The sequence below is a fragment of the Gekko japonicus genome, unplaced genomic scaffold (genome assembly GCF_001447785.1).
Source record: "Gekko japonicus isolate JY-2015 unplaced genomic scaffold, Gekko_japonicus_V1.1 scaffold127, whole genome shotgun sequence".
Classification (NCBI taxonomy): Eukaryota; Metazoa; Chordata; class Lepidosauria; order Squamata; family Gekkonidae; genus Gekko; species Gekko japonicus.
The window spans coordinates 1,499,786-1,522,234 of NW_015170891.1; the positions used below are offsets into that span (position 1 = coordinate 1,499,786).

General features: G+C 44.5%; 1 protein-coding gene across 2 annotated transcripts; it reads right to left on the reverse strand.

Annotated features, from left to right (window-relative positions):
- Positions 1 to 1,205: 1,205 nt before the first annotated feature.
- On the reverse strand, positions 1,206 to 22,370 carry MORN5 (MORN repeat containing 5). 2 transcript variants are annotated; one of them, XM_015418429.1, is made up of 5 exons: positions 22,289 to 22,370; positions 20,024 to 20,171; positions 18,970 to 19,081; positions 18,177 to 18,308; positions 1,206 to 1,423 (listed from the first exon to the last, which is right to left on the reverse strand). In XM_015418429.1, exons 1-5 carry the CDS (start codon positions 22,333 to 22,335, stop codon positions 1,344 to 1,346), a joined length of 519 nt encoding a protein of 172 aa, XP_015273915.1. In that variant the 5' UTR covers positions 22,336 to 22,370; the 3' UTR covers positions 1,206 to 1,343. The 2 variants fall into 2 exon arrangements, with proteins under 2 accessions (XP_015273915.1, XP_015273914.1); XM_015418428.1 differs by having other exon boundaries at positions 20,024 to 20,304; positions 22,289 to 22,358.
- Positions 22,371 to 22,449: the final 79 nt, after the last annotated feature.

Genomic DNA, 22,449 nt, shown 5'->3' on the forward strand with positions numbered 1-22,449 from the left:
ACAAATAACGGCTTAGGCTGGGTATGAGTAACGCATACAAAGGCAAAATTTGCAATGGGACACAGAACTCAACTTTGTGAGAACATATGTTTTTCATTTTCTAAGCCCAAGTTTCTAGTCCTTAAGGCTGAGAAAACAGTGACATCTCTGGTGAGATCTCCGATGGCACAGCGAGTATTATGGATTTCCAGTGGCCAGAGAACAAGGCTTCAGTGATATGCACAACTCTTAAAGCAGAATGAATCATGCAGATGTACTTGACTTGCATAATGTATATAGGTTGTAGGGCTTGATGGGATTCTGGAAGCCTTGTCCCTCCTCTCCCTCTTAGCTTGGATTATAGCTGAACACGGGATGCCTCTGAGCCTGCTATAAGCTGGGCTCTGGGGCTGAAAACGGCAGAGGTGCCATTTTTACGCAGCCAGGCCTCGTACGGCAATGCCAGCTGCAGACACTTAACCAAGTTGTCTTGGAAAAACAGCAGATTGTTTTGTTTGTAGCATGTTGCGATAGTGCATGTCTTGGCTACAGTGGCTAAAAATACCCTTCTGGAGAGCAGGCAGTCAAGACGGATATTTATTTAAAGAGAGAGAGAGAAAGAGAGAGAGAGAGAGAGATTGAGAGAATTTAAAAAAAAATGTAAAGCACTTTTTTTTGTAAAACCAATGTCTGTTTTGTTACCCACTTTTAACTGTTGTGCTTTGTAAATGTCTTATTTGTGTAATAAATAAAGTTAATGAAAGTCGAAGTGCTGGCACTTACATCAAGGAAAACTGTGCAATTCCCTTTTCTTTCATTTCTGAAATGCTTCTGCAGCTTGCTAATCAAACAATAACCCTCCCCGTCATCTTTTGTCTCCTCTCTTATTGCTTGTTTTAGTGCTTCGATGCTAGTGGCAAATCGTTTTCATTTTCCCTGTCAGCACACCAATTACTAAAAACATAGTTCCTGAGCTCACCGTTACAACAGCCAATTAATATCCCGGTGTAAAGAGAAGGATCCACCGGCAGCTTGTGGGTGGATGTGTGACAAGGGTATAGTGCTGTGCTAAAAGACGGCTGTGGTGGATTTGACACAGCCTTGTTAGTTAATTCTTTTGTGTTCACAATGTAGACTACGAAAAGCCTACCGCTTTACACACCTTGTGGGAATATTATATTGAGTTGAGGGTGATTAGTCACACAATTTCCTCTCAATGCAGCTGATGAAGTGAAGCTTTACATTTTATTTCCTTAGTAAAGGTAACAAAAACTACCTTAATGTAGAAATTATAGGGGCTGCGTCATTCGACAAGGAAGTTAGACACCAACAGTGCTTGTGATTCTTTGCTTCGCTGAGGGGGCTCATGCTTTCGGTACAAAGCCAACAATCTCGTCCCAACCTTTTCGGCAAGTACGGATGATTTGCTCATGTTCGTTGTCATCTGAAGGGGGGAGGGAGGACACACAATGGAAGCATAAAAATTCATTGTATTCAGATGCACCACCCCATATCAGTGGCTTCCTCGTCATCTTTCTGCCAAATCAGCAAATGCATCGTTCACAAGAGTGTTTCCAGCTTATATGAACCACTTGGGTTACAAGATAAGCTGAGCAGATTTTTGAGACATAAAAATACCTGAAATTTTTGAAGGCACTGGAAGAAAAAAAAGGAGGGGGAGGATTTGGGGGAGGATTTGGGGGAATCAAAACACCTGCAGTGGCTGGTTAGTTCCAATAAATACTAACTGGTATTTTGGTTAGCGCATAAAAATACTATTTAGTAGGGCTGTCGGTTGATTAAAGCGTTTAGATGATTAATCATCTCCCTTTTAACCCATCAATTACTTAATTTAATCTGAATAATTTTGTGTATTGCCAAAATCTTGACAGAGGGGCCTTTATGCAAGTGGAAGGCAGTGTGAGAGAGCATACAATTTAATCAGCTAACGCCTGCCCTACATTGTGACAGGGAAACACCCTCTTCAATATTTTCAGTCCCATTACAGTGACATCCTGGAACCAAAAGAGCCTCAAAAATAATAAATCTGCCTTTAATTTACATATTCACCAATTAAAACTGGCCCTTGTTGGTTAATCAACTACCATTTTTGTTGTTTGATCTACCAATAAAAGTTTGAAACCCTGCTATTTCATTTGATGAAGTGAGCTTTGACTCTTGAAAGTTAATGCTGCAATGAATTTTGACAGTCTTTAAGGTGCCAATATTCTCCTATTTCATTTCTCCCCTATTTCATATTTCTGTATAATTAGGTTGCAATCCAAATTAAAGCTAACTATGCATGCAGGGCTCATTTAATACAATACTTACAAGACTTACAGCTCCAGGACTGAAACTTTAATATATTTTTCGCTTGGCAATTATAAACAGACCTTACAAGCTGGGGATCCATGAGGAATTATGGCCAGGGGAACAGCTCGGGGAGACCCCACCATTCCAATCTCCCTCTCCAGGATTCTCTGAGTTTTCTGGGGCTTGAGCAACCTGATCCCCCTCCCCCAAAGAAACACTTCTGCCCCTTTAATTGACATTTAGGTACTCTCAGCGCTCTGTCTTCTATGGAACATGCCCTTCTTTGGGGTCCTCCACTTTAGTTAATTCATAGTCATATTTTTCTGTCTACATGGGGAGTGTTTTAAGGAGGCAGAGACCCCTGCTCCCTATGGCTGGCCCTGTGTGGTTTTCATCATCTATTTGAGGGCTGAACACTCACATTTTGATCCTAAATTTCCCAAGAATTATGTTCCAACAATTTCAGTGGGTTTAACTTCCAAGTACTTAAGCTGGTTTATCAGCCTAAATTGAAATCATAACCCTAAAAATATCTTTCTGGACAAAATCTACTGTGAAGCTCTCTTATACATGCTCCAGTGAAGTGAATGGGACTGACAGTACTCCATCCAATGGGGCTTGTTCAAGAGAACTCACTTCTGGGATGTGCCCCTTAACAGTTAGCTATACACTCTTGGGAATGACAGTACACTTTACTCCATGTTTAATTAAAATCAGTGCCTTGGAGAGCCATCACATCTGAAATAACCATGCTTCATTTATAGTCTGCCTTTCTCTCCAATAGGGACCCAAAATAGCTCGCGCCATTCTCTTCTCCTCTATTTTATCTTTACAACATCCCTGTGAGGGAGGTTAGGCTGCGAGTTAGTAACTGGCCCAGGGTCTCCCAACAAGTTTCTATGGCAGACTGGGGATTCAGACCTGGCTCTCCCAGATCCTAGACTGGCACTCTAACCTCTATACCACAGTGGCTCTTTCAGCAAGGTCCTGGGCCTTGCTGGTGGTAGCTCTAGTGCTATGGAATGGACTACCTGAGAAAGCATGGAGGGCACCTCCTTTAACTGTTTGTTGGAAAGCCTGGGCATCTATAAGTTAGGAAAGGCTAAAGATAAAAAATGTGTGGCACTCTGTTTTTGTTATGTCTTGTGCATTGGGTTTTCCTAGTGCAGAATTGTAAGCAGTTTGAATTGAGGAAATGCAAGAAAGAAATGTACAAATTAATAAATAATAGGATGGTTGAACAGGAGTCGGGAGCCAGATTCTACATCCATCACATTATTCAATCCATTAGACCATCCTGGTTCCTAAAGCCAAAATTACTTCTTTGGTAAATTTATGGGGTGGCGGGGCAGCGGACACTAACCCTATTCCGTAACATCATCTTCTTTTCAAGGCCGATTAATATTTCTTCTTCCACATTCGAGGGTATTCTTTGTGTGCATATGGCCCAGAATTGCCAGTCACTGACTGATTTATTCTTATAGGGCCATCAGTGTGGATGGTGCTTTATATAACACAACGATTTTCTGTCCCAACTAGCTTACAGTCTGAAGCTGTGGTTCTCAGCCTGTGCGTGGGTCACAAGACCAAGGAGGAGGAGGAGAAATAGGGTGAGTTGGGATGGTCTGGGAGGCGTCAAGGTAAGTTTGGATTTGCTCCTGCACACTGTGTGAAACGGCCACGAAATACAAGCCTGTTGCTCAATAATGCTATGTATTTAAAAATACTAAACTAGTTCAGTGTTGGCTGATATGAGAGTCATGAGTTTTTATATCTGGATTAAGAAAGTGGTGTGGAGTTACTCTATTTGTTAGGAAAACTCTTGCAAGTAAGTTTAGAAGTATATCTCACCTCAGAGAATTTGAGAACCGCTGGTCTAAAGTCGGACGGGGGAGTCAATAAAGCACAAAATGTAACACCCAGTGCATTACATTGTTCCAGTTGTATATGAATGGATGTGATTTTGAATAGGTGAATTACAAAATGCAGGCACCCGAGCTGTCCTCTTGGGAAACAGCACGGCCTCTCCTGAGCTAAAAAATGACTGGGATGGGGACCAGGAGCAGGAAAACAACCTTGTAGTCAAGTTATGTTGCCTAGCCAAGAGTGAATTCACCCATGCCACTGTGAGAACTCCTTTACCCTTCTCCTGCTGTGAAAAATAGGAAAGCTGCTCTAAATATGTGTATATCAGATATGAAAAACAGAAAGGTGGTTCAGAATGTGATTGTACCAGGTTCCTGAGTGGATTGAAGGTGGCTTTACCACTGCCTGCCAACTGTTCTCTGCTTCACAAGGGACATATGGATTTTGCCAGATTTCTTTGAAGGAGAACCAGTGGTCGGAACCTAGTCAGGACAGCTCTGCAGTGCCACAGGTCTGCACGGCTGCAGGAAAGTGCAAAGAAGCCAAAACCTGGTAGAAGCTAAAGAGTTAACTGATGGGCTCGCTGTACTTTTGCCACCCTAAAAGAAGACGCTGCCTGATAATCACTGTAGTTGTCGGGTATTTGAATCAGTGCAGCTGCAGCCTCTTCAGCAGTAACCCCTGAAACAAGACAAACTGGGTTTATTGTACTGAATAAGTCTTCAGGCTCCTCCCTGATTGTTCGTAATTGGCGGCCAGGGACTTAACAGCCTCTCGACCACCCTTTCTACTCTCTACCTGACTGTGCAGCTAACAATTTAAATCACAGATGCCGATCGGGCTTGGCGGCAGCTGCTTGTTAACCACGCCAGTCCCCTTGTGCTGTCGCCGGCGGCTTCCGTAACCCCGCAACACCAGGGTGAGCATGGAAAATCGCATTTTATCCATATTTAAAATGGAATTAAAGCCCGGAGTTTGATTAGTCCTCCCAGACAGCAAGTTGTAATTACTATTTTTTTTTTTTTGCAAACGGCAATTGTTGGGCTATATTAATATGAACGCCAAAGCACATCATCACCTTCAGATGTGATTTCCCCTCAAAAAATGGTGGGGGGAGGGAAGAAAGAGGGAATACAAATACTCTTTAATCAACTGGAAATTATCACCCTGGAGCAATTAGGCAGCTTTCCACATTGTGGGTGAGAATCATATCTGAGCTCATTTCTCTTTTAAAAGTTCATTCTTTTCCTATTGCCCCCCCCCTTGGCAGCCCCCACATGGCACAAATTCATGCTGAAATGGTGCGTGTGGGGGGCTGTTTAGGGGGATGGCTTTGCAAATCAAAACAAGGAGAGCTTCTTCTTGTAGAAAAAGAGAAATGAATAATTTCAGGGCTCCCATATGAGAATGCTGAGCTCCCAACTGCCCTGCCCCACAACGACAAGGTAAGGCCGGAGAAGTCTGCCCCTGGATGGCTTGTGTATGTTTTCTCTTTCAGTTAGAAATGTGAGCCTCATGCTCTTGCAGCAAAATGATGTATCCAACTAAAGGTAACTGAAGTACAGTCTTATAACTTTGCCTTGCTTGGTTGTTGCCACCATGGCCTATGGGAGACAGGGCTGCGGCCCCCAAGATGCGGTACACAAGATACTGCCAGAGGGCTTGCCTTCTTCATCCCCCCCCCCGCACTGTATGCTGCTGACCAGTGTTCCCTCTAAGCTGAGTTGGTGTGAGCCAGCTCACAGTCTTTTAGCCTCCAGCTCACACATTTCTGTCTTAGCTCAGGAAGGAGGGCTCCAGAGCAGACTAATTTATGCAGTAGCCAAATTGCTCGCTCACAACTTGAATGCCAGGAGCCACAAAGTAGAATTTCTGCTCACAGGACTCCCTCCAATGTTAGAGGGAACATTGCTGTTGACATGGCTATGTTGAGCGCTCTGCATGTTCCAATGCAAGGAACAGGGCAAAGATAAGCAGGACTGGGCTGCATCTTCTGTCTAGAGGTCTTATAAAGCTAAATGCACAGTCAAAGAGAAGTTAAAAAGGGATAACGCAGACAAAGCAAGAGGCTTAGTGGTACATGGAAAACAAAGCAAAGTGATAATGGGCCCGATTTCTAAGATCCAAAAATATCCCCAAACCAGCGCACAGGTTTGACAAACATAAAACGGTCACAGCGTCAACTCCAGCAACCTGAAAGATGGACGAAGCAAAAGGTTCTTCCTAGGTATATTCATTTGTGCAACAAACGTTCATGGCCAGTCTGGTGTCCTACAGCTGGAGCTTGGCCTTGCTGTTGAGGCTCATGCCAGAACAAGGGTGGACTGGGACAAAAAGCATCTGGGTGGCCCCTTGTTTGCTCCTGATCCAGATGCAGAGCCTAGCAGTCAAAATAGCACACAATTATACCTTGATCCTGACCAGGATTTTTGTGTACCGTTTCCCTCGCATATGTGCTTTTCAGCATTTTCTTCCTCCCTTGTTTTTCACTAGACTGCTTGTTGTTGGTTTTCTTTACATATCTAGGTCCTGTTCATTTTTAACCAGTGAAATACCCATTCAAGACAGACATGATGTGCCTGGAGGAAGGGCATATACCATGATGGGTTTGCAAAAGAGGCACATAAGGAGGGCTGGAAACCGGCTTGATTCTATCACACTCATCATATTGCCTGTGTCTGCTGATGGGCTCCAAGACCTCCGGGTGCAGCATAGTAGAATGGCACTTGGGATGCAAAATACACTGAGTGGGCCCCAGCCAAGGACAAGCATAAATAGCCCAGACTGTGCAACAAGTGATGGGCAAGCCAACAGCTCCTCATATGCTGTTGTTGCTCCTTCATTACATTGGTCCACCAGGAAAATGCTCTGTGACCTACATAGTCAAATTTTCCCTGTGCCAGGATGTGGTAAGTCTGGGGATAAGTGGCCTAAGGTTGCCACCTGCAGGTTGGGAAATTCCCGGAAATTTGGGGCAGAGACTGGGGAGGACAGAGTTTGGGGAGGGAAACGCAGCAGGTATGTTATGCCAGAGTCTACCCTCCAAGGCAGCCATTTTATCCAGGGGAATGGATCTATATCACCTGGAGATCAGTTGCAATTACAGTAGATCTTCAGTCCCCACCTGGAGGTTAGCAACCCTAGGCATATGGCAGGGTGATATTGTCCCCTCAGACCATGGAACTGGAAGGTTATTAAGAGCAACCCGGTGGGAGATAAGCAGATCATCCATGGGAAACGCCTCTCCTTACTGGAGAATGGTGGCGGGGCTGTGAATCCTGTTAGGTGTTAAAGGCCTGGAACTGGGAAGCCTTTGGATCAGAGGTGAGTTTCCTGCTCCTTGTGGAGGAGAAAACTGCAGAAAGTTTAAGCTGGAACACAACAGCCAGGAAGCCAGTCCCAGGCTGCTGTCTGCTATAAAGCTCCTTGATTTGCTATACTTCCTCAGTCTGAGCTACTTGGAGCTGAGGGGATTGCTCCATGCCGAAGGGGATCACTCTGTGTTGCCATATGAACTGCCTGCTTGCCTTTCTTCCTTGCCAGTGGGGGGACTGTGAATTCGGAACAGCCTAGGAGCAAGCAGAGTCAAGTTCAGGGGACTGACTTGCTCTTTGCTGTGGATCATCCTCCAGGGCAGAGGCCCCCTGGGAATTTTGTTTGCAAGTTAAAAGGCCAGTCTGCTCTTGTGCACAAGCACCAGGGAAAGGGGGCCACTGACAAAGAAAGAACAAATATTTCGACAACTGGAAGTGGCTGGAACTGACTCTCTTAGGCACTTTGCATGGAAGGCTGTCCTCTGCAGCTAGAATCCAAAGTTCCAGTGTGTGCTTTTTGGCAGGGGAGCCTCAGCTCTACAACAGAGTATTTGCTTTGCATGCAGAAGGCTGGGGCACTGGGTCGCTGAAGTGCCCTCTTACCCTGTGGGAAGGAGAGAGAAGACAGAACTGCCTGGGCATTGTTTCCTCAATTGTCAAGCTGTTCCCATCGAGGTGGCTTCTCCCTCCCCATACAGCCACCTTAGGGCTACTGAAGAACCATCTCATCCCGAAGGCAGGAGAAGAAAAACAGCAGCATGGAAAGAGCAAGCAAAAGGCAGGTACTTCAGCAATCAATTTGCCTGTATGAGAATGAAAGGCAACTTTGTGCCACAGTGGTGTGTTGTTTTTTTAATTGCACATTGCCTTATGTGCTTTTTATATACTTCTATATAATTTTATATACTTCTATATACAACCTAGCAGTCCGAAAGCAAGAAATTGCAAGTAGATAAATAGGTACCACTTCGGTGGGAAGGTACCAGCGTTCCGTGCGCCTTGGTGTTTAGTCATGCCGGCCACATGACCACGGAAACGTCTTCGGACAGCGCTGGCTCTTCGGCTTGGAAACGGAGATGAGCACCGCAACCCTAGAGTCGGACTCGACTGGCTTTCGAGCAAGGGAACCTTTACCTTTTTATGGTTTAGGTGATTTTTAATGCTGGTTTATTTCCCATGGAAACTGTGTTGAGCTTAGGAGATATGGGACACAAATCTCTTAACAAATAAACAGAGCCAGTCCTGGGAACTACCAGGTAAAGGAATGCAGGCTGTGAAACCAGGAAAGGGCCCTCTGAGGAACCCTTGGAGTACTGCTGCCTGTCCAAGCTGAAAGTTCTGAGTGGGAGAATATAACAGTCTGTCTCTGCGTAAGGATGCCTTTTATGTACCAGAACAAAACAGAAATTTTGTCCTCAGAAGTGATGGAGTCTCACTTCCTGACTCACAAAAGCTCATGCTGGAATAAACAACCGTTAGTCTTTAAGGTGCCACTGGAGTACCGTTTTGTTTTACTACAATAGACTAACATGACTACTCTTCTGGACCTTGATGTATCAGGCCATGGATAAGCAGCTTGCTTGGGCACCAGGCAATCCACAACACTTATTTGTTTGTTTCATTTATACCCTGCTGTTTTCCCCAGTGGGGACCCAGAGTGGCTTACATCATTCTCCTTTCCTCCACTATATCCTCACAAGAACCCTGCAAGGCAATTTAGGCTGAGGGAGAGTGACTGGACCAAGGTCATCCACCAAGCCTCCATGGCAGAGTGGGGATTCGAACCTAGGCCTCTCAGATCCTAGTTCAAGACTCTGACCACTGCACCACACTTGCCCTCTGCCCACATCGAACTCCTTATGCACTTCTGGTTTCCTAAGTCATAAAAGCACATTTATTTTATTACTTCAGATGTTTGTAGTCTGCCTTTCTGATTAAAAAAGGTCTCCAAGATGGCTCATACCATCATAACCCAGCAAATATAACCCAAATAGCCCACAGAAGAACAAAAATATAGCACAAGATAAGAAAATGCACAGAAACACAGAATGCAAAATCAACAGTATTGATGGCACAGCCAACATTAACAGCAAATAGAATAATGGTCTATTGCTGGAATGCAGCCTGCATGCCAAACACCCCCTAGAACAAAATGGCCCTTGCCTGACATCTAAAGGCCAACAAAGAAGGGAGAGTGTGAACTTTCCTAAGGAAGGAGTTTCTTCACTTCACTGGTAGGCAGGTCCATCCCGTGTAACAACCCATTGTACTGCAGATGGCAGGGGAATGTCCGGTTGAGCCTCTGAAGAAGCTTCTAAAGAACTGGTAGGTTCATATGGTAATAGGTGGTATCTGATGTGAAAGTCATATCAAGCTGCTTAATACAGTGGCAGCCCCAGGTCCATCCAGTCCATCATATCTGAAGTGACTAGAAGCAGCTCTACAGGGTTACAGACTAGAAGCCTTTCCCAGTCTTGTACCCTGAAATGCCAGGAACTGAACTCATACCAGCAGAGCATGTGTTTTACCCCAGGGCTAATTCTCCAGCCAAGCCACCCCAGTACGGGTCCGTAGCTAGAAAATTTTTTGTTGGGGGGGGCAAATGAGTACAGTGGTGGTGAGCACATCATTATATGTGCTTTATATGAATGAGCTATGATGTAGTGCAAAGTCTCTACAAGGGATCATTCTACAAAGAAGGTTAAACGACAATCCATTTTGTTTAAAACCAAATATCCCCTTCCTTTATTTATACATGATGAACAGAGTCTTGTAAATGCACGAAGATCCCCACCCCCATATTATCCCACTTTTCTGGGTTGCAGAGTGCCAAATGGGAATCCCCCCCTACCCGGGCTTTTTTTCCTGGGGGAAGGTGCTGGAATGGAGTTCCAAAACCTCTTTGACAAAATTCTTTTAAAAATATTTAAAAGTTCATGAATTTTCAATATACAGATAGAAAACTTCATTTCCCTCTTGAGCATTCTGGCACCTCTTTCTCTCCCCCCCAAAAAACCTTGCCCCTACCAATCTATCACCATAAAAGTGTCTGCTTCTTCCTCTGACCATGAAATAAGGCTTTGCTAACACATATCATAGAAGAAGGTGCATTTTTTTTTGATGGATGGACCCTTTGATTCACAACACCATCATCTTCTGTTGAACTCACACACATCCCCAAAAGCCCCAAACCCTGCTCTGGTTTGGCTCCACATAACTTGCTATAAGGACTTAAGGACAGCTATAGGCATGCAGGCTGAAATGCAATAGGGTTGCCAACCTCCAGGTGGTACCTGGAGATCTCCCAGAATTACAAGTGATCACCAGACTAGAGAGATCATTTGCCCTGGAGAAAATGGCTACTTCAGAGGACAGACTCTCTATGGTATTATACCTGGTCTCTTCCCCACCTTCTTCAGGCTCCATTTCCCAAATCTCCAGGACTTTCCGAACATGGAATTGGCAAAGCTAGCAAGTATGAGAATACACACTTTTCCTTCACAGCTACAGCCTGCCTAGCATGTAGGGCAAGGGCGACTTTTTTGCTTCACACAATTGGGAAGAGAAGCTGGGGAGGCTTCCCTCTACAGATACAGATTGACCCCGCCCCTCGCTGAGCCCAGTTAAATGAGAAGGCAAAATTGTTGCCATCACCAATTCATTACCACCATTTTTACAAAGATTTTAAAATGCTGTGATGCCCTGATCCACCGTGGGCTTGTGGTGCAGAACTCTTCCCCCCCCCCCGGTGTTTTCAAGGGCCAAAGCAGCTGCATGGGCACCAGCACACCCTGTGAAATGGTCATGAGTCCACTCGTGAGAGGCAGAATACAGAGGCTGCCGCCGCCACCCACCCCATCTGATTCCAACCACCTTTGAACACTCCCCCCCGGGGCTAAAACAGAGCCCCCCCCAAAAGCTTCTACATTAATGTGTTCTAGTGCTGAAGATCAGAGGGATCCATGACTGGTGCGAGCTAGCAAGCTAAGGTGGGAAAAGGACTGTGTCATGTACTTCAGAGCACTGCAGAATCAACTACTTTGTGGAGGAAGCAAAGTGCAAAGGGAAAGCCTGGGAAGGAGGTGGGAGGAGGAAAAGAATCATAGAGTTGGAAGAGGCCATACAGACCATCAGTCCAACCCCCTGCCCAATGCAGGACCAGCCTAAAGCATCTCTGACAAATATTCGTCCAGCCTCTTCTTGAAAGCTGTCAGTGAAGGGGTGTCCCTCATTGGCAAAGCTTGGGTTTAGTTAGGGAAGGAGAATCTCACAGCAGATTTCACAACCCCTAGTGCTGATTGGAGGGGCATGACAAATGATTGGTGGGGCCATGCCCCTTTGCGCACCACCACGGCTACGGGCCTGCTTCAGGAACTGCTTGGAGTAGCAGACTGAGGAGGGTGCTGATACACTACAGGGGCTTGGCTAGCTCCTGGCCACTGGTGGTTTGAAAAGCCATTGCCTCCTGGATGCTGTGGTGCTGCTGGCCAGGCCGGATCTGGTGGCATCATGGAAAATAACAATGATTTATTTTGCTTGGACTGACAAAATTCCTTGAACCATCTTTGACTACAAGCATGGACGGCTTCAAAAGGGAATTAGATAAGCATATGGAGCAGAGGTCCATCAGTGGCTATTAGCCACAAGGTATAGATAGGACTCTGGGGCAAGTGATACTCTGTCATCTTGGTGCTTGGGGGGGGGGGTCAACAGTGGGAGGGCTTCTAATGTCCTGGCCCCACTGGTGGACCTCCTGATGGCACTGGTATTTCTGGCCACTGTGTGATACAGAGTGTTGGACTGGATGGGCCTTTGGTCTGATCCAACATTGGCATCTCTTATGTTCTTATGACTCTACTACTCAGCAACGTAGGCCCTCCCTAACATGTACCAAAACCGACAACCTCTCTAGTACAAGCTATTGAGATTGCCATGGCCTTGACTACTGAGCTGTACTTCCTGAAACAAGGCTAGTATGTGTTGAAGGGTTGGGTTGTTTTCACCTGTTCTCGTTCTACTTGCCTAGCCAAGGCAGATAAGTACCAGCAGACTGGCAACAAACTGCATAGTCCCCCAAATATACACCATCTCCTCCATGAACACTGCTATGCGATGGAAAGGACTACAACAATTGGCACCATTTGTCTTGTTTTGTGCCCAAGAGCAGAGACTAAAGTGCTCACAATTAATTTCAGCGAAAGCTGGAATTCTTGCAAACAGGTCTGGCGCCCATTCCTGGAAGAATACACTGATTACCAACAATTTCTCGGGGCTTGCCACAAACAGTATGTCTTTTGTTGGGTAAAAAAAGCAGAATCAACCATCTGGCAAATGCCCCAGAGCTAAAATCTTTCACACGGCTTATAATTCACAATGATTAAATATACAAAAGCAACAGAGTTATAGCATAGCATGTTAAAAAAAAACACAAGCAGCAAGGACTTCCATTCCTTGATTAAAACCCAATGCCTGGTTTTTAAAAGTATCTGAAGAACTACATTTTATTTGTCCTGAAGAGTTTCAATATGCAGGGATGGTCCTCCTCTGAATTTACAGCCCTAACTATGAAAAAGACGACCAGCATATCAGTTACGAAATTGTTGTGTCTTTCAAGAGCCACTTTCACTTCTGCTTTCTAAAGGTCCAGGTGTGCTCTTGGGAGCCACTGGAGGAAGCCATGACACATGCCAACCCAGGCAAGGCAGAGATGAGGAGCCGGCCTTGGCATCGCACGCTGTGGCACTGCGATGACAGTCGTTGTCCCAGACGGCTACAGCAAAACCCAATTCAACGGATAAGGCAGGAGTGAGGAAGGAGCCACAAGGGAATGGTGCTTATACAACCTTGGGAGTGTGGCTTATAGGTCCCTCAGGTTTGGTTGAGGTTTTCGATACCACTTTCTCCTCACTGACTCTCCACAGTCCCTCAACCCAACTCCTCTTGCCCTTCCTTCTGCCATCTGCCTATGCCCCTTATGCTGCTCAGGGGCTCTTCAGCCTGCTGCCTACTGTTCTCCCCCTTCAGCCACCATGTCAACAAACATTTTTGCCACTTAGCTTGCCTCTGTCTAATGCTTTCCTCACGTTCAGCTTCAAATATCTCAACCTCTTCACCTGTTTAGCATCACAGATTCTATCTGATCCCATTCCTGCCAACAGAACACCACCCACCCTGTCCTTTGTTCTTTCTGAGCATATGAAATGTTTGTGAATATTCCATGACATCATGGCCATTCAGATAACAGAGGCCGGTTTTTAGCTACATGAAAGTGCCTGTTTGTGTATATGCTACAGTGAATGTTAGTAATATATCTGAAGACACCTAACTGAATGACCCATGACTGAAAACTCAGAAGGAATGTTGACAGTCAGCTCAATGTGATTGTCAGAATTCAATGCAATGTGATTGAAAACTGGAAATGTATATACTTATTTATGGACGTTCATAAAACTTATCTGGAACTGTTGGTACTTACACATATAAATCAAATTCACCATATTTTGGACAAATATATAGCAAACTGCAGGACCTCCTTTCTCAATTTTGCAATAAGCTCTGTAATGTCAAGGGAAAACAAAAACTGGAGAGAGAGGCTAACAGGGAGGTGTTTCCAATGAACTGAAAAAGCCCCATTCCTTATATTCATAGAAATAAGGGAAAGTAACAGGAATAGAGACAGATGCAGTGAAAACGAATGTCTTTGTAGTGAAGTAAGCATCCCCAGAGGATGAGAAATGTCCCCTCAAACCTGGCTCTTGAGGAAGAAGGTATCATTTCAGCCAACCTGCTTGGCTCTTGCCCGAGGTTTTGCAATGCTTCCTGCCATCTGCTTTTGATGCTCCCAAGAGTTGGCCAGAAGCCCAGCAAGCTTTCCTGTAAAGGAGCAGCCCTGGACTTGTTCCCCCTCCTACCAGCTCCCTTTCTTGGCTTCTTTTGCACACAGCTCGACTATTTACCAGTGCATTTTGTCACCTCTGTAGCCTTGTGCCTTGAACGACTTCTCTTGGGGCTCCTGAAGTTTCTCTGATGTCATGCAAGCCCTGGCTCTTTCAATTGTGTCAGTGCCCTTAAAGGAAGGGATGGACTCCTAAGCTACATCCCTTCTTCACACCCATGTCCTCAAAAGTAACCTGTGCAGAGAAGGAGCCGGGGGCAAAAGGCCCCTCTTGCACATTCAACTAACAATTGTTTTGCAGAATGGGATATATACAATGGGCAATTTAATAGGGGCTGATACTAGTGGTAAGTTTATAGTAATAAAATATAACAAAGGAGAGTTCAAAGCGCAAGTAAAAAAGAGAAAAGAAACTGGAATTCCTAGGCGTTCCTGCCTGGGCTGATCTGTCTGGGTTCCTGTGTTTCTGGAAAGCGTGTGCTTATCACACTCATCAGCAAAGTTGCTGCATTCCATTGACCTGGGTCTGTGCCATGAGTAGCTATTTGTGGCAGATCATTTTGTTTAATATTTTGAAGCAAGGTGGACTTTGTAGCAGATGGTATCTATAGTGTGCTGACTAACCTTCACCCCCCACAATACTAATGCTTCTAAGAATCAGTATGGTGCAGTGGATGGAAGCTCAGGTTCCAAACTTTGAATAGTTACACAACTCATGGGGGTGATCTTTGGGATAGTTTTATGCTCTCAGCCAAACCTCGCATCCAGCCTCTACCCTTGCTTCCTGATCAAGTGTGTCCAGGGGGTAATAAATGCAGGAGGGTGCAGTTCGGAGCGACTGGTTTGAAAGAAGATTCTGTGAGACCCTTCCTGAAGAAGTGATCTATGGACCTGAGTGACCTAAATGGATACCTCCCAGTGGCCAATATGCCATTTTTTGGCAAAGTATTTAAGCTATGCATCTTCAGGTGATCTTAGAGGAGAAGGATTATCTAGACCCGTTTCAATAAAGATTCAGGCTGGAAATGGCTTCAGCTGTCCTGACAAAATTTGTCAGGAGAGTGTGTTCCTGTTAATATATTTTTTTACCTCTTATGAGCTTTCAATTACTATTTGCTATGGTATCCTTCAGTAGAGGCTGGCTGAGTTGGAATTGAGGAGCACTCTTCAATGAATCCCCATCCACCTGGCTGGCTGGTTCATGAAGGTGATGCCAGGGAACTGTTGCTTGGTGCTATGACATTTATGCTGTGGGGTCCGTCTTATCCCCCATGCTATTTAACATCTACATGAAACGACAGGCAAAAACCATCCAGGTAACTGGAATGAGGTGTCATCAAAATATGGATGACACCCAGCTCTGTTTCTCCCTAACAGCTGAGTCTAGTGGGTCTGTTGAGTTCCTTAACAAATATCTGGAGACGGTAATGGGATGGATGAGGACCACTAAATGGAGGCTCAGTCCAGACAAGTTTGAAGTGTTCTGTTTGTCAACACGGCAGTCCCTGAGGGCGGGAGGACATCATAACCTTGCTCAAACATTCCACTGAAGAGGCAGGGTAATGCCTTAGCAGTTTCGGTTTGTTTAACAAATTCATGGATATGTGCAATGTACATTGCCATGGAATTCATTTTGCAATCCTCACTCCTTCCTTCAGGGTGGGAACAGCACTCTATGTTGGTCCCACTCCAGGCTCTGAAGCATCCCCTCCTTCAAGGCATGCCCCCATAGGGCTATTTTTCCAGGGCAGGAGTTGAGGATATCTTGGCTTTCTCTCTAGGTTAATGGCTGATAACTCAAACCTGGCTCTTCACCTTCCACAGCAGATGTATCCCCTGCTTGACTGTGCCCCCCCCTTATATGGCCATCCTGAAGAGAAGAAGAAGAGAAGAAGAGAAGAGATTGGATTTATACCCTGCCCTTCACTACCCAAAGGTGTCTCAGAGCGGCTTACAAACTCCTTTCCCTTCCCTTCCCCACACCAGACACCCTGTGAAGTAGGTGGGGCTGAGAGAGCTCTTTCGAGAACTGCTCTTTCAAGGACAGCTCTGACAGAACTATGGCTTGCCCAAGGTCATCCAGCAGATGCAAGTGGAGGAGTGGGGAATCAAACCCAGTTCTCCCAGATTAGAGTCCGCGCACTTAACCACTACACCAAACTGGCTCTCCTGCTTGGGAAATTGGCTGGAGGCAGCCAACCAACCAACTCTGCCCAAGTTGCCCAGTGTCTGGCTACTCCTGTCTGACCACGCAGCCATCTCTGTGGGCCAAGCCTTCTGATTTGGCAACTGCTCCTATTAGGGTGTATGAGTGGGTGTGCTCCACTGAAGTCGAGCTGTGCCAATGGTTTACTGGTGCTGCTCACCCCATCAGCAGTATCAGTCTGTTCCCTGATAGACTGGGCAGTTACACTCAATGACAAATCTGCTCAAGGACTGAAATCAGCCTGTTCTGGAGGAGATTGCATTCTGGATCCTGAGGATGCTCTGGTCTGTTCCATTACATATAGTGCCATTTTTTCACCTTCAGCAAACATGCCAGATATGGACATTCCTCAAAAAGTTTGATCTGGCCACAGAGATCCATGTGAACAGGGAGAGGCTGTGGGTCACTGACAGAGCATCTGCTTTGCACACAAATGGTCCCAGGTTCAATTTCCAATATTTCCAGTCAAAAGGATCAGGTACTAGGCAATGTGCAAAACCTCTGCCAGTTGCAGTCAGTCAGAGTTAACAGACCAATGGTCTGATTTGGTGTAAGGCAGTTTCATGTACTCTGATTATATCCACATTAGATTATCTATACTATACTTTATATAAGACTGCCTTTGAAAACTGACTGGAAACTTTAGTTGGTCTTAACTGCTAAGATATGACCATGGGTTTGCGATGGGCATCATATCATCCCTACACTGAAAAATGTTTTCTTGTTGCCCATTTGTTTCCAGGCAAAATTCAAAGTGCTGGTTGTTATCTTTAAAACTCTAAAGAACTTGGGGCAAGGCTACTGAAGCACTACATTCTCCCATACTGTCCAACTCATCTGCAGAGAGATGGCAACAAGTGACAGGGCTTTTTCATCGGTTACCTCTCAACTTTGGAATGTAACCCCTCAAAGCCTGAACGGCACTGATTTTATTGCCTTTTAGGCACCAGACCAAAATATTCCTTTTAAATCATGATTTTAATGGAACACTTCCATCTTTTTAATGGTTGTTTTTATGACCTGTTTCTAGTCTGATGGTTGTTTTGTGGATAACATTTTAAGATGCTGAATATTGTTTTATGCTTCTTCTATGCCTCCAACTCTTTATCTGTTTTATGGCACTGTATGGCTTGTTTTAATATTCACATTTTTATGTTTGTTATTTTTATAATTTTATTCTTGTGTTGTTTTTACTTTGTGAGCTGCTTCCAGGAGACCTCTGGAGAGGCACAATGTAAATTCCTAAACAAACCAACCTCACACTGTTGTTGTGAAGATTAATAACCTCATTTACACTGCTCAAAGAAGAAGAAGAAGAGTTAGTTTTATACCCCACCCTTCACTGCCTGAAGGAGTCTCAGAGTGGCTTACAATCACCCTCCCTTTCTCTCCCCACAACAAACACCCTGTGAGGCAGGTGTATATAATATATCCAGTTTGTCACTGCTTTTGGGTTAATTTCAAATAAATTATCACAGAGCATAGAGTAAATAACTGGGTCTTAGAGAAGCCAACAAAGGAAGTTCTCATTCAACCAGAAGGTTATAATTCCAAGGTAAACACATGCCTTATTGTACAACTGATCCAACAGACAGAATTGTACCTGCATTCCTTAGAAACCGGTGTTTATAATCGACCACCACTCTGGTTTCAGGATTGTAGAAACCATCGCCACAGTCATAGCAGCCATCTGGGATGGGCCGAGGAGGATCCAAGTTTGTAAGCTGAGAAATGCCTTGAAATACAAAAACAACAACAGAGAGGCTCAGAGGGTCCAAAGAGGCCTATCAGTTATCTTTTGAGGCTACTGAGCAGCCCATTTTGCCTTCTGCCAGAAAGTAAAAATGCTTACTTCAAAAGGCCTTTGACAGCTGCTTGTTAGTACACCACTGACTGTTTTGTTTCTGGCTCCTAAATTGTGTTTAGCTGCCACACTGTTTTGGAGTTTTTAGTGGCTGTGTTTATACACTGGTTGTACTTATTGAAATCAACCCTGACTGTTCCCTGGAAGGCCAGATACTGAAGCTGAAGCTCAAATACTATGGCCACCAAATGAGACGGGAGCACTCACTGGAGAAGACCATGATGCTGGGAAATACTGAAGGTAAAAGAAGAAGGGAATGGCATGAGAGGATTAGACAGTGTTATCGATGCAATGAACATGAAATTAAGCAAACTCCAGAGGGCAACAGAAGACAGGAGGGCCTGGCATGATGTGGTCCATGGGGTCGCAAAGAGTCGGACTCGACTGTGTGACTGAACAACAAGTTGATCATAATCCACTAAACACATCCACTTGTGCACACACACACACATATGCGTTCTGCTCCTTACAGAGTTGTCGCTCGCAATGAACAAGATTGGTTGAGTCCATCTGACAGTCACTACACGAGTACCTGCTGGCTTCAGGCCATTGCAGATTTCTGTATAAAACCGTCTGTCATAACCATCACAGTAATGCCACTTGTCATCTTTGTATTCCAAGCCATCCGCAAAGGTGTATTTCCCCTGCAAGGAAAGACAGGGGTTCATTAATCATGTTCAGATTTGAGGACCAACCCCATTTCCCACCTAGGGATCAATGAGAGTACTGAGGTTCCTTATTTTCATGAGAACATGGTAAGGTAGACTACTTGGAGAATGGACACAGGCCATGCTATATAGGGCCAAACCACACATGATGCTGGAGTTCTAAGTCAGAAACTTAAAATGTATTTTTGACCCTAAAAGACAGCTGCAAGGGCACAATCTAGATTTGGGCGTGATGCTGGGCAGGGGGTTTAATTTAATCCCCTTCTTGCAATTTCCACCTTGGGTTGCTTTAAACCCTACTTGGAGGACCTGTTTTCAACTGGGGGAAAGAGTGTGAGTGGAAGAGTTAACTATTCTTCCCAAAGTGCCATGGCTCTGATCCATATCACATGTCTCCTCCCTGTGTTTGTTTTTTAGGGCCAAATAATACATCTGGAACTTCTGTTAGTAAACATCAGCATCACATGTTGTTCGGCTCTATCTTTCAGTGTCCAAAGCATTTCACATAATCCTTCTATTCAACTTGCACAGTAAATCAGGATTATTATAGTGCAGATGGAAGAGTGGTGTCCCACCTAAAGCCACACACTGAGTTCATGGAAGAGCGAAGATTTAATCTGGGAACTTCTTGGCTCATAGATAAGTCTGCCAACCGTTGCACTACAGCATGTCTCCAGCCATCCACTGAGTGTGTGGCTGAAGAGGGGTTTGAACCCACATCTCCTAGGTCAACACCACTATTTTCTTCACTGGATTTACACTATTTCTCTCCAAATTACTGCCACAAACCCAACAGTTCTCAGCATATAACAATCAATGGGCAGAGAGGGTCAGTGGAATCCTTCACTCCTTGTCCTGACATATTATGACCATAACTGTTTTCATCTTCTATATGTGGTAGAGATTTTGTGATGGTACCTCTATGGCTATTCCACAGTCCCAAGTTCCTTCATATTTGCTCCCACTGGGGAAATGCAAGGTGCCTTTGCCATGAAACATTCCGTCTTTCATCTCACCAACATATTTGGTTCCTGTTGGAAGGGTGTAAGTGCCGTTTCCCTCCAATCTGCAAAAGTCCACAAGGAAAATCTGAAGGAGAGGAAGGCGAAGAGGCAGTAGCAGGGCAGGATTCCATTGTGCCTGGAGAGGTGAAAGCTCTGGAGGAGCTTGAGGTACCTGGCATCTCTGGTGAATAGGATCTAGAGCAATGGGAAAGACTTTTCTGTCTGGGATCCTGGAAAACTGCTTACAATGCAGAAGCAACATTTTGCTATACAAATAAAATAATAGTTTGTTAAGTGACAGTAGCTGCGGTCACACACACTAAATAATTCACTTTCAATCCACTTTCAGTGCATTTTCCAACTGGATTTTACTGTGTGAACTGGTAGAATCCAGTTGGAAAGTGGATTGAAAGTGGATTTAGTGTGTGTGAATGCAGCCAGTAAATACAAATTTAATCCACATTATAGCACCCTAACATACTGTGACTGAAAGCTAGGACCACAAAATGTGCGATGGAAAATATTTTGGATAGTCACTACCGCTAACTTCCCCTTGAACTCAAGACATAATACTGCATTTCAGCACATGACATAGGTGGGTGCCATTTTGAAAGAGCTACTTTTAGCTTCTCTGCTTTGCTGGTTTGGGGATGAGCTCCCTGGTCTGGTCTTTCCCCTCCTTTTTGATTTACTGTTATTACTACCATTAGTCCTATAATGGTGGTGACAGTGATGTACATTAGATGCAACAGTTAATGCAACAACATTATCATATTTGCAGCTATGAGTTCTGAGTTATTTATTTTTCAGCTATTATCTAAAAACTTGTATGCTGTTTTTAAACAGATGATAGTTTTTCTGTTTTGGTAACTTTTGTAAATTGCCCCTCTGAATTGGAAAGGCAGTGTGTGTGAGATATGTTAATAACTGTAATAATGACAAGTGGGAGAGATGCATCCTTAACAACAACAACAACAACTACAAATAATCGGCATAAGGAATTAGGATATGTACAGTGTAAAGAATTATTATTAAGTAACAATGGAAAGGTAGTATACTCATATTTTAATGAATGGCTATTATTTAATAAAAACACAGGTAATAAAAATACTAATTCCAGAAGGGCTTTTGCATGCTGTAGAAATGGGCTTCACCCTTGCAGATACAGATAATTGCAATAAGTTACACACCTGTGTTTCCACACATGATTGCATTAAGACACAGGAGACTCAGACTGTACAAAAATCCAGTGGTACCTTAAAAACTAGCACCATTTATTTCAGCATGAGCTTAACTGTGAATCACGGCTCACTTCTTCACATGCTAAGGCAGGGGGAATTATTTTGGGAATTTTTAGGGAAAATTACAAAAGGAGGGCAAGAGGTAATAGTTGAGACAGAGCAAATTAATTTGAATCTCATCATGAATCTTTCAGTGTATGTATAGGACTGGGACATATCTGGATATAACATGGACTAGGTGATGAAAGAACAAAGGCTACAGCTGGTGTCAAGCCATTGCTGGGATTTCTGCGGTCTTGTATCCGTTTCTCATTGGAAGAATGTGAAGGTAAACCCAATGGTCAGTCTAGAATTAGCAGGGTTTATTCTGTTTGGTTTCTTTTTAGTAATCTGCAATAACTCTAGCTCTTATTCCCATTTATCTGTGTTTTGCTTATGCAGAATTCATGCTTCAACTGGCTACTTTTAAAAAACCTGGTGTGCACTAACTGCTCTCAACTCTCATCCACATGCTTGATCACTCAATCACGCAGGAATGTTATCATCTATTGTGTGTTACAGATGTTCCAGCCCCTTGCACACACTGGAAAAATTTAGGACGGGATTCAAACGAAATCTCATTTTGTCAACTCCTCTCTTTCCCCCTCCTTTTGTAATTTTCCCTGTAAAAATCCCCGAAAAGATTCCCTCTGCCATAATGATTTTCACTTCATACCACGCGAAGAAGTGGGCTCTGACTCACCAAAGCTCATCCTGAAATAAACGTTGTTACAACTTAAAGTGACACTGCTGTTTTATTTTACTACCACAACAAAATAACACCGCTACCCCCTTTGCAATACACAAGCCTCGACCACACATACGGATTCACACAGGGGGCAAGTGGAGAAACGGTGTTGCAGCTCGCTCGCCCTCCCACCCTCTCCCTCTTGCCCCACCTGCCATTGACGCGCTGCCCCATGTAGTAGCTGCCCGTGTAATCCATAGCGACCCGTGACGGTTCGACTGCCTCAGGTAGGCCTCGGCAAGCAAGCGGTGGTCACCATGGCAACAAGGGACTACGCCACGGGGGAGAGTAGTGAGCGAGGCTGATAGGACG